At 50.2% G+C, this 12,754-nt stretch overlaps 2 protein-coding genes across 6 annotated transcripts in view; one reads left to right on the top strand and one right to left on the bottom strand.

The window, feature by feature from the left end:
- The first annotated feature begins 6,691 nt into the window (after nucleotides 1–6,691).
- DNPH1 (2'-deoxynucleoside 5'-phosphate N-hydrolase 1) lies at nucleotides 6,692–10,556 on the top strand. Its single transcript, XM_037053364.1, has 4 exons — nucleotides 6,692–6,929; nucleotides 9,796–9,864; nucleotides 10,031–10,141; nucleotides 10,309–10,556. Exons 1-4 carry the CDS (start codon nucleotides 6,728–6,730, stop codon nucleotides 10,425–10,427), a joined length of 501 nt encoding a protein of 166 aa, XP_036909259.1. The 5' UTR covers nucleotides 6,692–6,727; the 3' UTR covers nucleotides 10,428–10,556.
- Nucleotides 10,557–10,944: 388 nt separating this feature from the next.
- Nucleotides 10,945–12,754, bottom strand: part of CUL9 (cullin 9) — a 37,272-nt gene continuing 35,462 nt past the window's right edge. For all 5 annotated transcript variants that reach the window (XM_037053316.1, XM_037053336.1, XM_037053325.1 and 2 more), the window contains 4 exons: nucleotides 12,611–12,728; nucleotides 12,126–12,259; nucleotides 11,378–11,460; nucleotides 10,945–11,303 (listed from right to left, as the gene is read on the bottom strand). In XM_037053316.1, the coding sequence (XP_036909211.1) occupies nucleotides 11,102–11,303; nucleotides 11,378–11,460; nucleotides 12,126–12,259; nucleotides 12,611–12,728 (537 nt within the window). In that variant the 3' untranslated portion in view covers nucleotides 10,945–11,101. The remainder of the gene's footprint in view (nucleotides 11,304–11,377; nucleotides 11,461–12,125; nucleotides 12,260–12,610; nucleotides 12,729–12,754) is intronic.

Below are 12,754 nucleotides of genomic sequence, written 5' to 3'. Positions count from 1 at the left end.
ATTCTAGTCCGCTCCTTCTCCTCTCCTGCAGCCCTAGGACTCGCGCGCGGTCCTGCTCTACCTCTTAGGATCTCCTCACGGGTCTCAACCATTCGCTTGATCCCAGTCCCCCAGCAGAGCCCCATCTCTCCTTACCTGTCTCCGCAAACCTCACCTGTCTCCGCAAACCTCACCTGTCTCCATCGCCCTTTTATGTTCTCCACTACCAGCACGTTTCTGTAACTCTTCGTCGGTCCCCATCAGCCTCAGCTGATTCTCCACTCCATCCTCCATGGTTCTGTTACTTTCCTCTAAACTCATTTCCCCTCTCTGCCATCTGTTCCCACCCCATTTCCTCTAACCCCATCCCTCACTTGTAACTCTCACCCCACCACACATACACCTTATCTCTTACCTCACTAGCTCAGCCTCCCTCTCTCACTCTGCCGTTGTCTCTTACTGCTTACCAAATAAGATGCATGCTCTTTACTGTGGCATTAACAATTCTTCCCGGCATAGGCCCACAGGGGCTGTTCCTGCCATTCTGGATCGCTCAACATTCACTGAACATACTTGGTCCTTCATCTCTTTCAGGTCCTTCCTCCCATCCTCATGCCTTCAGTAAAGCATACTGAACACTTTCGATAACACAGCAACAATAATGATAGCAGTGACTGTTACCGGTCACTATTCTGACTCCACAACATACTCACTCATTCAGTTCTCTTAACAACCCTATGAAGTAGCAGTGCTAATGTTGTACCTATTTTATAGATGAAGAAACTAAGTTACAGAAATCTGAATAATTCACCTTAGGTTACACAGCTAGCAAGTGGCAGAGCTGGGATTTGAACCCTGGCTCCAGAGTCCATGCTCCTCGCCACTCTGCTGGGAGGAAGTGTCCCTGACTCTTCGAGAACAGGCAGAAGAGGCATCTCAGAGGGGCACATTCAACTGTAATCTTAAGGATTAGAAGGAGTTTTCCAACAGATAAATGCAACACAGGCAGAGGGTGAGAGAGATTTCCTGGCTAAGAAGACAGCCTGAGGTGAGCTGGGCATAGGCACGTGCAAGATGAAGGGCCTTTCGTGCTGTGCTAAGAAGATGGGATTTTCTCCACTTCATTTTGGAAAGTGTAGTGGACAGTGTGGTGAGCCATCCAGATGCCCCATCAGAACCTGGGCTGACTCCTTCTCTGGGAATTCCCTCTGGCCTGAGGAGATGCCTCATCCAAGACCACGTGCCCTTCCTGGGGCATCCTGGACCTCATCAACAGTCAATCTGTGAGTACAAAGGCCGCACCCCCTTCCCCTAACTTGGGACAGCTCTGAAGGGACATTCATTTTCAAAACTCTTGATAAGGTCACCTTCTACTGAGACTGCATCAGAACTCAACTCCCCCTCTACCCAATACTGCTCTCTTCACTCCTCTACAGATGCTGGTCCTCCCAGTAAGTCTGCACTTCACGGTCATCTCTGTCTCAGAGTCAGTGCCCAGGGCAATCAGGCCTTTAGACAAAAAAAATCACTAAAGAATTCTGAGCGGAGCCCTGGACGTGTAGCTCAGTTGGTTAGAGCATTGTCCTGATACACTAAGGTTGCAGGTTTGATCCCCCATCAGGGCACACACAAGAATCAACCAATGAATGTATCAATAAGTGGAATGACAAATTGATCTCTCTCTCTCTCTCTCTCTCCCCCCTCTCTCTCTTTCTCCTCTTCTTTCTCTCTCTAAAAAGAATTCTGACCAGAAATAATACACAGTCTGATTGGGTTAGAATTATTCCCCATACTTAAAAAAATGTTATTCTAGTGTCTTCTTGCTGGCATCGTTTCTGATGGGAAATCTGCAGTTATCCTTATCTTGGTTTCTCTCTACGTCATGTGTCTTTTTCTATTCTGACTACTTTTCGGATTTTCTCTTTATCACTGGTTTTAAGCTATTTCATTATGATGTGTCTTGCTATAGTTTTATTCATTTTTATCATGCATGAAATTTGTTGAGCTTCTTGTGTCTATGGATTTATGGTTTTCATCAAGTTTGAAAATGTTTCAACCATTATTTTCTCAAATATTTAGAGAAACCAATATTTTCTCAAATATTTTTCTGCCCTCTGCTTTCCCTCAGGGGTCCCAGGCACCCTGCACATTGAATGCTGGGAGTTGTCCCATTCATGCTCTGTTCATTCCCTTGTCCTTCTACCCACTGATTCACTTTGGGTAGTTTCTACTGCTCTGTGGTCAAGTTTACTTTTTCTTTTGTGGTGTATTTTTCATTGTAGTTTACATCTCTAGAAATTCAGTCTGAGTCTCTAAAAAACCTTCCATATTCAATTTTTCTTGTAACTTCTTAAACATATCAAATAATTATGATGACTCTTTTAATGCACTTGTCTACTAATTTATTATCTGAGTAATTTTGAGTTAGTTTCAATTTTCTTTCTCACTATGGGTCATATTTTCTGCTTCTATCCCTACTGTAGTTTTTTACTGGATGCCAAATATTGTGAATTTTACCTTGTTGGATCCTGGATGTTTTTCCATTTCAGTAAATATTCTTGAGCTCTATTCTGGGGTGCAGTTTGTTTACTGAGAAACAGTTTGATCTTTCCAAAGATTTCTTTTTTTAAGTCTTTGTTATGTGGGACCTGAGCAGCCTCTAGTCTGAGGCTGATTTTCCCCACCTCTAAGGCAAACCCCTTTGGTGTAAGTTACCCAGTACCCCATGCATTGTGAGGTTTCCTACTTTGACTCGAGGGAACAGGCACTGTTTCCACCCTTGAGTGAGTGAGTACTGACTGTTTGCTCCGCCCCTTTTAGATGCTTCTTTTCCCACCTCAGAGAGTTTCCTCACACTTGTGTGCAGCTGGATCCTCAGCTGACTGTCACTGGAAACCCTCTGAACATTCCCGAGCTCTCTCTTCTAGCCTGTGCTCTCCCCCACACTCCAGCTCCTGAGGCCTCCCCGGACTTCCCATTCAGCCAGCCTCCTCAACTCCGAGACGGCCAGGCTCAGCCTGGGTTCCTCCTGCCTGCAGCCCGGAAGCCCCGCAGGCAACACACCCGGGCGAAAGAAGAGCTCGCCTGGCTTGTTTTCAGTCCTTCCAGGGTCGCCATCCTGTGCTGCCTGATGGCCAGAGTTCAGATATATTGTGTCACATTCTGCCTAGTGTTTGGTCATTAAACATGGAAAGGTAAACAGCCAAGGGAACTGTTGGAAAATGAAAAGGGAACCAATGGAATGGGAGGAAATATGTGCAAATCATACATCTGGTAAGGGATTAGTATCTGATGTGTATAAAGAGCTCATAGAACTCAATAGGAAAAAACCTGATTTTAAAATAAACAGATGATCTAAAATAGACATTTTCCCAAAGAAAACATACAGGTGGCCAACAGGTACGTGGAAAGTGCTCAACATCACTCATCAGCATGGAAATGTAAATCAAACCCACAGTGAGATACCGCCTCACACCTGTTCGAACGGCTGCTGTCAAAAACAGAGGAGTTAACGAGAGTCCGTGAGGATGCAGAGAAAAGGACATCTGTGTGCACTGTTGGTGGGATGGAAAACCGGCGCAGCCACGATGCAAAACGGTATGGAGGTTCCTCAAAAAATTAAAATAGAACTACTGTATGACCCAGAAATTCCACATCTGGGCATTTATCCAAAGGAAATGAAGTCACTATCTTGAAAAGATATGTGCACCCCCACATTCACTGCGACATTATTTACAATCGCCAGACATGGAAACAACCTAAGTGCCCACTGATGGCGGAGAGGATGAAGAAAGCATGGTGTGTTATTCAGCCGCCTTTAGAGCATTTCCACACCCTCAGAAAGTTTCCTCAGGCCTTCTGCACTCAATGCCCACTCTCACCCCAGCCTCTGCTGGCCTCTTTCTGTCTCTCTAAGTACATATGCCTTTTCTGGACATTTCTTCTAAAGATTGTATTTATTTATTTTTAGAGAAAGGGGAAAGGAGGGAGAAAGAGAGGGGGAGAAACACTGATGTGAGAGACACACATCAATCAGTTGCCTCTTGTACGTGCCCCGACCAGACAGAACCTTCAGTCCAGGCATGTGCCCTGACCAGGAATCAAACCAACAACCTTTAACTTTGTGGGAAGACAACCAACCAACTGAGCCACGCTGGTCAGAACTGGACATTTTTTAAAATGGAATCATATACTGTGTAGTCTTCTGATATTCTCTGTTAGCATACTGTAGGGAACTGCTTTGTGTGGCGTGGAAATGTAGCTCAGCCTCCACATGGAAAACCAATGGGGAGCCAGTGGCACGCAGGACCACGCCCACGGAGAGGTTTTCCCATGGGGAATCAGGCCTGTATTGTTCCTAGGCCACTATGAGACTTGCTTTTGCTAAAACTCCCTCACCCTGAATTGAGGCAGAAAGGGTGAGGGAGCTGGTGGGGTGGCTCTGCATCCCCACCAACTGTCAGTGGGTATAGAACCAGTATCCCCACCAGCTGATAGTGGGTATAGAACCAATCTCAGGGAGTCGTTTTCCATGTGGAGAAAAAGGCAAAACATCCCTTCTACTCTACTCAGCCTGAGGTGGAAAGAGGCTGTTAGCTACATTCGAGGTGTGGGCCCTAAGGAGATGGAGGCTGGTTTGTTTTCTTTAAGACACAGAGGCAGGAACAAGTTGCTCTGTGTGTGTGTGCATGTGTGTTCCTCACCTGTGGGGAGAACTGGAGGGAAGGTGTGAGCGTGAATAACCAGGGTGAAGGAGGGTGCCTATCATGTCATCTGGGTGAGGCTTTCTCCCTAAAGGCATGTGTGTGCACATGTGTGCAGGTGCCTGGCTCATGTGTCCATGGCTGTGCCCATCAATAGACAGAAATATCCTGAAATCCCTCTGCCTCCTCAAGTTTCTGTGTTTTAAGAAGTTATTATGCCTGTCCTGGAACCCCATACTTTGATGTTTTAATCATTACCACTCAGAAGAAACTCCAATGGTTCTTTTCTCTGAGGAATGAGTTTGGGGTCATAGGACTCACTTCCCACTGTATACTTTCTTGTTCCATTTAATTTTTTTGTCCTATATTTGTGTTAGTTTAAAAAGATGTTATTTATTTATTTTTAGACAGAGAGGAAGGGAGGGAGAAAGAGAGGGAGAGAAGCATCAGTGTGCGGTTGCCTCTCTTGCACCCCGCACTCTCTCAGGTCCCCCTGGGGACCTGGCCTGCAACTCAGGCATGTGCCCTTATTAGGAATCGAGCCAGTGACCCTTTGGTTTGCAAGCCAGTACTCAATCCACTGAGCCACACTAGCCAGCACTATATTTGTGTTATTTTTAAAAGATTTTATTTATTTATCTTTAGAGGGGAAGGGAAGGAGAGAAATATCAATGTATGGTTGGCTCTCATGCGTCCCCTGCTGGGAACTGGTCTGCAACCCAGGTATATGCCCTGACTGGGAATCGAAACTCAGTAGTTTGGTTCACAGGCCCACGCTCAATCCACTGAGCTATACCAGCCAGGGCTATATTTGTGTTATTTTCATAATAAAACGAGAGGGAAATCATTATTATTACCAGTTAACAATGCTGGATTTGCCTGTCTCCCTGAATATCCTGCTTCTATCAGCTTACCACAGGGCTGAACAGATTACAAAGTGTTGTCAAATTCAACTTCCCATTTAATCCACTCCTTCATCCAACGAATACTTGATAAATGTTGCCTATGCGGCAGGCACAGATCTAGAAGCTAGGGATATAGCAGTGAACCAAACCAACAGGAAGTCCTGCCTTCCCGGGGACTTACATTCTACCAGGTGTAGAGAGAGAGACAACAAAATCAATAAAGTACATGGCATATGAGAAGAGAAAAGGCTAGCAGGGAAGGATGACAGAGAATACTGGAAACAGGAGGCTGCCCTACTGAAGAGGGTGGGCAGGAAAGATGATGTGTAAACAAAGACTTGGAGGAGTTGAGGGAGTGATCCAGGGACAAAAGGGACAAAAGGGTCCCAAGGGAACAGCGAAGGTGAAGGCTCTGAGGCCAACATGCCTGAGGAACAGCCAGGAAGCCAGTGCGGCTGCAGAAAGGTCGGTGAGAGCATTAGAGCTGGGGCTAGAGAGCAGTCACCAGGTGACAAGGGCCTGGTGGGACAGTGTGGGATTCGGGTTTTCACCCTAAGTGAGAAGGGGGCCACTGGAGGGTTTGAGCCGAAGAAGGTCAGTGTTCACAAGCTCAGTTTGCCTGCTGAGCGGAGACCGGACTGTGTAGCAGGAAAGTGGAGAGCCTGTAGGGAGACTGTTGAGGGCGGTAACAGAGGCTTGAATGAGCATGGCTGCACCCGAGGTGGTGGGTGGGTATCAAATTCTGGAAGTTGTCAGAAGGGAGGTCCGCCAGGACTTGCAGATGGGTTGGAATATAGGGTTTGAGAGAAAGAGAGGAGTCGAGAATAACTCCAAGCTTTTGGACCTGAGCAGCTGGGAGGATGGAATTGTCTTTGGTGAGATGGCGAAGACTGGGGTAGAGGGGAGCGAAGTGGGTGATGTGCACAAGGCTGAGACTTCCTCCGGGACAAGTTAGAGTTAAGAAACCCAGGAGGCGGTGGGTTCCCCAGACGTGGGCATCGTCACCCACGTTCCCATCTCGTCCCCGTTCCACAGGTGCGAACACTTGAGCACCACGTTCCCTGCGCAGGCTCGGCTCGGATCACGTGGCCGCGGGCTAGCGCCCCCTGGCGTGGGAAGGTGCGCGGTGACGGCGGCGGGATGGCGGCGACCGTAGCCGGCGCGCGGGAGCGCGGGGAACCAGGGCAGTCGGGCGACACTTGCCGTCGGGCCCTGTACTTCTGCGGGAGTATCCGCGGCGGACGCGAGGACCGAGCGCTGTACCAGCGGATCGTATCGAGGCTGCGGCGCTTCGGGACCGTGCTCACCGAGCACGTGGCGTTTGCGGAGCTGGGCGCGCAGGGTGAGGCCGCGGAGGTGGGGAGCGCTGCTGCGGGGTCCTGGACCGGTCTGGCCCCGCCCCTTTACCGAAGTTGCCCTCCCCTGGGCGGTGGCTGCCTTCCACTGTGCCTTGAGGGCCGTTGGCCGGGAGCTAGCGCCCTGAGCTAAAAGTAAACGGAGCCGGGCTCAGACCGCTTGTGTCCAGATCCAGCTGGACAGTCTCTGCACTCAGTTGTTACCCTGACCTTTAGATTCTTCATGGAGAACTTTCTCCAGCTCTTGCCAGGGTAGTTTGTGGGGAGGGACAGAATGGGCGTGGAGGGGACTGCTTGGGTTTCCGTGTCCCGGCTGGCATCTTCTCCCCCACTGACGACAAAGCTTATCGTCTTGTGCCCTGCGCCTTTGCCTTGTGGGTGTCAGCCCTTAGACCCGACAGACCCCAGTTCTCTCCACCACCACGGTCTCTCACGCCTTCTGATCAGGCTTCTACTTGCATGTTTTGCTCCTGGCCCCTGAGTCTTTTTTTTTTTTATCTTCTCTTGCCAATTTTATTGAGCTCTAATGCACTTAGCAACTGTACAAGTTTAATGATTAGACTTTCCTGTGTTGTGAAAGAATGAACACAATAAGTTTAGTTAACGTCCATTGTCTCACAAAATAATTCTTTCCTTGTGATAAGATCTCTTAGAATCTACTCTTATAACAACTTCCAGATAACCACACAGAAGTGGTAGAGTCATCATGTGCATTACATCCCTAGTACTTATTTTATAACCGGAATTGGTACCTTTTGACTCCTTCGTGTATTCTCCCAATCTCCTGTCCCCCACCTCTGGTAACCACAAATGCAGTCTCTTCTGCTAGGAGTTTAGGTTTTTCTGGTTTTATTTTTTTGTTTTTTGTTTTTAGATTCCACATATAAGTGAGGTCATACACTATCTGTGTTCGTCTGACTTATTTCACTGAGCATAATGCCTTCAGACTCCTTCCATGTTTTCTCAAATGGCAGGATTTCCTTCTTTCTCATGGCTGAATAATATAGCATTTATATATACACAACTTGACCTATTCATCCACCCACAGACACTTTGGTTGTTTCCGTATCTTGGCTGTTGTAAGGGGTGCTGCTTTGAACATAGAGTGCCTCTTGGCGACAGTGTTTTTGTTTCCTGCGGCTACATATTCCCATAAGTGGAATAGCTGGGACATGCAGTAGTTCTACTTTTTTATCTTCACCTGAAGACGCACTTACTGACTTTAGAGGGATGGGAAGGGAGGGGGAGAGCGAGAGAAATACCTATCAGTTGCCTCTCATATGCACCCCATCAAACCTGCAAACTTTTGGTGTAAAGGATGACACTCCAACCAACTGAGCCGCCAGGCCAGGGCTATTTCTGGGCTTGCGATTTTGTTCTGTTGGTCTATGTGTCTGTTTCTGGGGCAGTACCATATTGTTTTGACTTCGTAGCTTTATGCTATAGCTTGAAATCAGGAAGTATGATGGCCTCTCTATTTGTTCTTTCTCAAGATTGCTTTGGCTGTTTGGGATCCCATAAATTTTAGGATTGTTTTTTCTACTTCTGTAAGAAATGCCATTGTGATCTAATAGGGATTACATCGAATCTGTAGATGGCTTTAGGTAGTACAGACATTTTAACAGTACTAATTCTTCTAATGCGTGAACAGGGATGCCTTTCCATTTATTTGTGCCGTCTTCAATTTCTTTTATTTATGTCTTATCATTTTCAGTGTACAGACCATTCAGCTCTCTGGTTAAATTTATTCTGAACTACTTTATTGTCTTTGATGCTGTTGCAAATGGGATTGCTCTCTTTGTTCCTTTTTCTGCTAATCCATTGTTAGTGCTGGGTCTGTCTAAAACATGATCGGTCTGATCAAACTCTTCTAGTGAAAACTGTCTAAAACTGTTGTACTTGTGCTCACAAAACTTTAAGTGGTTCCCATACCCAGGGACAGATCCAGGATCTGTGCGCCCTAACAAAGTTCTGGGAGACCTCTTTAAAAAGACGAAATCACAAAATTGCTAGGGTATTGGAAAGGGCCTGTGCAAGTGAGGTTCATTGGTTCCCAGAGTCCGTCCGCCCCTGCCTGATGGTTCTTCAACTTTAGCATGCTCAGATATAATGAGGGAGCTTGTTTAAATGCAGAATCTCATACAGTAGTCTGGGAGGAAGACTTCGAATCTCTTTGAACAAGTTCTGCGGTGATTCTGTCCTGGTGCAAGTAGCTGTGGGCCTTAACAGTACTGGAGAGTAGCATTTAATCAAGCTGCAGCCGAGATCCTTTGCCTCTCGCCCCAGGAAGCCTCTCCCACCTCGGTTCCCATCGCCAACCACGCGTCACTTTGCATGCATTCGGGCAGTGGTTGTCAGACTTTGGGGTGACAAGAATCACCTAGAGAGCCTGTGGAGTGGCCGGGCCCACTGACACCTGGGTCTTTGTAGTTTAAGCAAGTTCTCAGGTGATTCTGATACCTACCAAAGCTTGAGAGCCACTCCATTAGGCTCCAATCTAGTCTTCCTCCGTCCTTGCATGGACCAGCCCCTGCTCCTGCCTGCCACTTCCCCACCTGGGACGCTCTCCCTCCTCACCACTTCTAATCACTCTGACCCACAGTGAGCGAGTCCTCCCCTTAATTGCATTTGTACCATTCATCTGGCCCTAATCACATATCCTCCCCTTGCACAGGATCGAATTTGTCTTCCAGCTCTTCCATTTCCTTACTCCTTTTCATGGGCTTTCAGCATTGGGCCTTCCACCCTCCCTCCAGAGCAGGATGAATATGGGGAATGGGCTGAGGAGAGGTGCTAAGTACCTGCGAGATGGAGGGTAGTGCATGGCCTTGACCAGCTTTCTCTCAACCACAGGGGAAGAGGCTGCTGGGGGTGACAGGCTCATCCATGAGCGGGACCTGGCGTGGCTGCAGCGGGCGGACTGTGAGTGGCCCCCTCTCCTACCTGTGAACTCATCTGGGCATTAGGTTCCCTGAACATGCCTGGCCTCCCCACCTAGGACTCCCTAGAGCTCCCTCCTCACCACACTCACGACTGTCTTTCTCTTACAAGCCTGGGCATGGAGCCTCAGTCTGATTTTTCTTCCCAGTGGTTGTAGCAGAAGTGACCCAGCCATCCTTGGGTGTCGGCTATGAGCTGGGCCGGGCAGCCGCCCTCAATAAGCGAGTCCTGTGCCTGTTCCGCCCACAGTCTGGTCGAGGTGAGTGCACCAAGCCCTGGAAGGCCACTCCCTCCCTCCCCAGATTTTCTCAGGACCCAGTCCTCAGCTGCCTGTTTTGGGGGAGTACCGTGTCTCCCCCAAGGGCTGGGGAAGGGAGCACAGAGCGGGGTATGGGGGGGCACTTTGACCTTCTTCTGCCTCCCCAGTGCTTTCAGCCATGATCCGGGGAGCAGCAGATGGCTCACGGTTCCAGGTGTGGGACTATGAAGAGGGAGAGGTGGAGGCCCTGCTGGATCGGTATTTTGCGGCTCATCCTCCCGACTAGGTGGCTTCTTCCCTCGACCCAACCACTTGACTTAACCCCACGTCACCAAATTCTTCTGACCCCAGACTCGGCTGTAGTACCGTCCCTTTTATCCCAGTGCCAAATTAAAAGATATGGTTACAATTCTGACATTATGTATGCGTAGCAGGCCACGGCAGAGACTCAATAATATTCTTCTCCGTATCTTCAAGATACAGAGAAACCCTAAGAGCGGCATACTTCCTAATGCCCTCAGGCCCTTGCCAGGAACATTCCAGAGTTCAGAGGAAGGCCGACCATGGGCACTGGCCATTCCGTCTCCTGTGACACTGGGCTGGGGCTGGGGCAAGTGGACAGGCCTGCGCCTGGCCCCCCGCAGTGTGGACCTTCACTGGCCGTGATCCGCTTAGGTCACATGGGCCGGCTTTGGGCCTTCTTTGCTGACAGAAGACTGAAAAATGAGGAGGGCTGGTGAGTGTGGGACGTGGTGGGGGAAACTGAGGCAGGCCTTTGGGGAAGCTGCCCAGAACACTTCAGAGAAGTATGTGAAAAACGTTTATTCAGTAAACAAGAAGGTGCTGCGGGAACTGGGAATCGTTTCCTCCGAATACCCCATGACAACCGTTGGGGTGAGTCCCGGCCCCCTTGGCTCTGGGGCTCTGGGGCAGCTCCAGGGGCTCCCTGTGTCCTGCCCCTCAGTCATAGCCCTCATCATCCTCTTCCTCGTCACCGAAGAAGAAAGTGTCTCGGTCTAGGTTCTCGGACTCCTCGTCATAGGAGAAGCTGTCGTTGTCCAGCTCCTCGTCAAACTCGTCCTGCTGCCACTCGGGCACTTCATCCTCATCCTCTTCATCTTCCTCCTCCTCAGCCACCTCCAGCCCCGAGGAGCCTGGGGACCTGGAGAGAGAGTGCCGCTCAGCCCCAGTGGGAGCCTGGCCGCCCCACTCCCCTGAAGCTCTGCCCATACTCACTGATTGTTGGGCACATTGGACCCTTTTGCCTCTTTTGCCTCCCGGGCCTCTAATGGTGGACCGTGGAGACCAACCCGGAAATCCTGCAGAGACAGGAGGATGCAGGAGTAGGACACTAGAGGCCACTGGGCCTCGGTGCCCAGCATTCCTTCAGCCAGTTCTCCAAGGGCCCACTTGGTGCCAGTGCCGGTGCCGGCCCCGGCAGGAATGCTCCTGCCTGTTCTCTCTCACACACCGCAGCCCCTCACAAAGCACTGCCTTGTGTGATTTAACTGGGTCCCCTGCCCTGTGGTCCCCAGGGACAAGGACACGGTGGTGAGGCAGACCGGCCCCGTGTTCCTGGAGCTCACAGTGCAGTGCATGTCTTTTCTGCCTGAGTTACCACCAGTCTGCACGCTCCCTGAGCGCAGGTTCGTAGCCAGCATCGGCGCATTAGAGCTGGAAAGAATCTCGGAGATCCCTTACTCCAGTGGACCCCAGTCCCCTGCCCCCCATTCCTGGGACTCTGAATCCACATCTGGGTACTTCTGAAAAAGTTCCCCAAGTGAATCTGATAAGTAAGAATCTGGCAAAATAGCCTGGGTCTGGGTTGATTCCTTCTTTTTTTGTAGGAAATGCCAAGGGGTTAAGTGGCAAGGTCCAAAGCACCCAGTGGCTGGTCTGGGAGCGGGGACACACCCAGGTCTCTGAAGACCTGTCCACCCTTGCGGCCTTTCGTCTGGGTGCTCCCAGGGCAGGGGCGGCATACCTGGGTGGAATGCTGCAGGATAGCGAGCACCCGCTCCTGGATCAGCCGGAGCAGCTCCAGGCCCATGTGGAGACAGTCCGCCCGCAGCAGGCGCAGGGCTGAGGCCAGGTCTCTGCACTGGGGCAGGAGCTCCTCTGCGGAGGAGACAGGGCACAGGGCTCCACCCTCCTTCCAGCCCCTCCACTCCCTCCTTCCGCAAACTCCTACCAGACATCTTCCAAGTTCTGCTAACACCCACCAGACCCGGCTCAAGATACCCATTCCTGAGGCTTACACTCCAGTGGTGGAAACAGAGCCTAATCAAATCAAAGGTCAGGCAAAGGCCTGTGCCCTCAGACACTGACAGCCTGTACCAGTGATGAGGCCACGAAGAATTAGGAAGAGGAAGAGGGCAGTGGCAGGTGGGAGGCGGGCACAGGGGTGCTGTGGGGTCCCTACTCCTTGGAGGGGAGGGGCCGGGGGAGAGGACTGAGCAGGCGGCGCACCAAGCAGGATCTGCAGGGCGGTGGTGTGCAGCTCCAGGTGCTCGGTCTGCTGCCCCACCACGTCCATCTGCTCCGTGTCCTGGTTGTAGAAGCTGTACACGCAGGCGTAGGCCAGCACCTGGGGGAGCCCGAGTCAGGCCTCTC

This window comes from Sturnira hondurensis, unplaced genomic scaffold (assembly GCF_014824575.4).
Source record: "Sturnira hondurensis isolate 20B ecotype Veracruz unplaced genomic scaffold, ASM1482457v3 Scaffold0000880, whole genome shotgun sequence".
Lineage (NCBI taxonomy): Eukaryota > Metazoa > Chordata > Mammalia > Chiroptera > Phyllostomidae > Sturnira > Sturnira hondurensis.
Note: the sequence above shows the minus strand (reverse complement) of the source record. Positions and strands in the feature narration are given on the sequence as shown.

What these genes read in the sequence shown, in the direction of transcription:
- DNPH1 (XM_037053364.1), top strand. Translation starts at nt 6,728, where the DNA reads ATGGCGGCGACCGTAGCCGGCGCGCGGGAGCGCGGGGAACCAGGGCAG. An exon ending in TGCGGAGCTGGGCGCGCAGG is followed by an intron (nt 6,930 to 9,795) that starts GTGAGGCCGCGG and finishes TCTCAACCACAG; the next exon opens with GGGAAGAGGCTGCTGGGGGT. An exon ending in CCGCCCACAGTCTGGTCGAG is followed by an intron (nt 10,142 to 10,308) that starts GTGAGTGCACCA and finishes CTGCCTCCCCAG; the next exon opens with TGCTTTCAGCCATGATCCGG.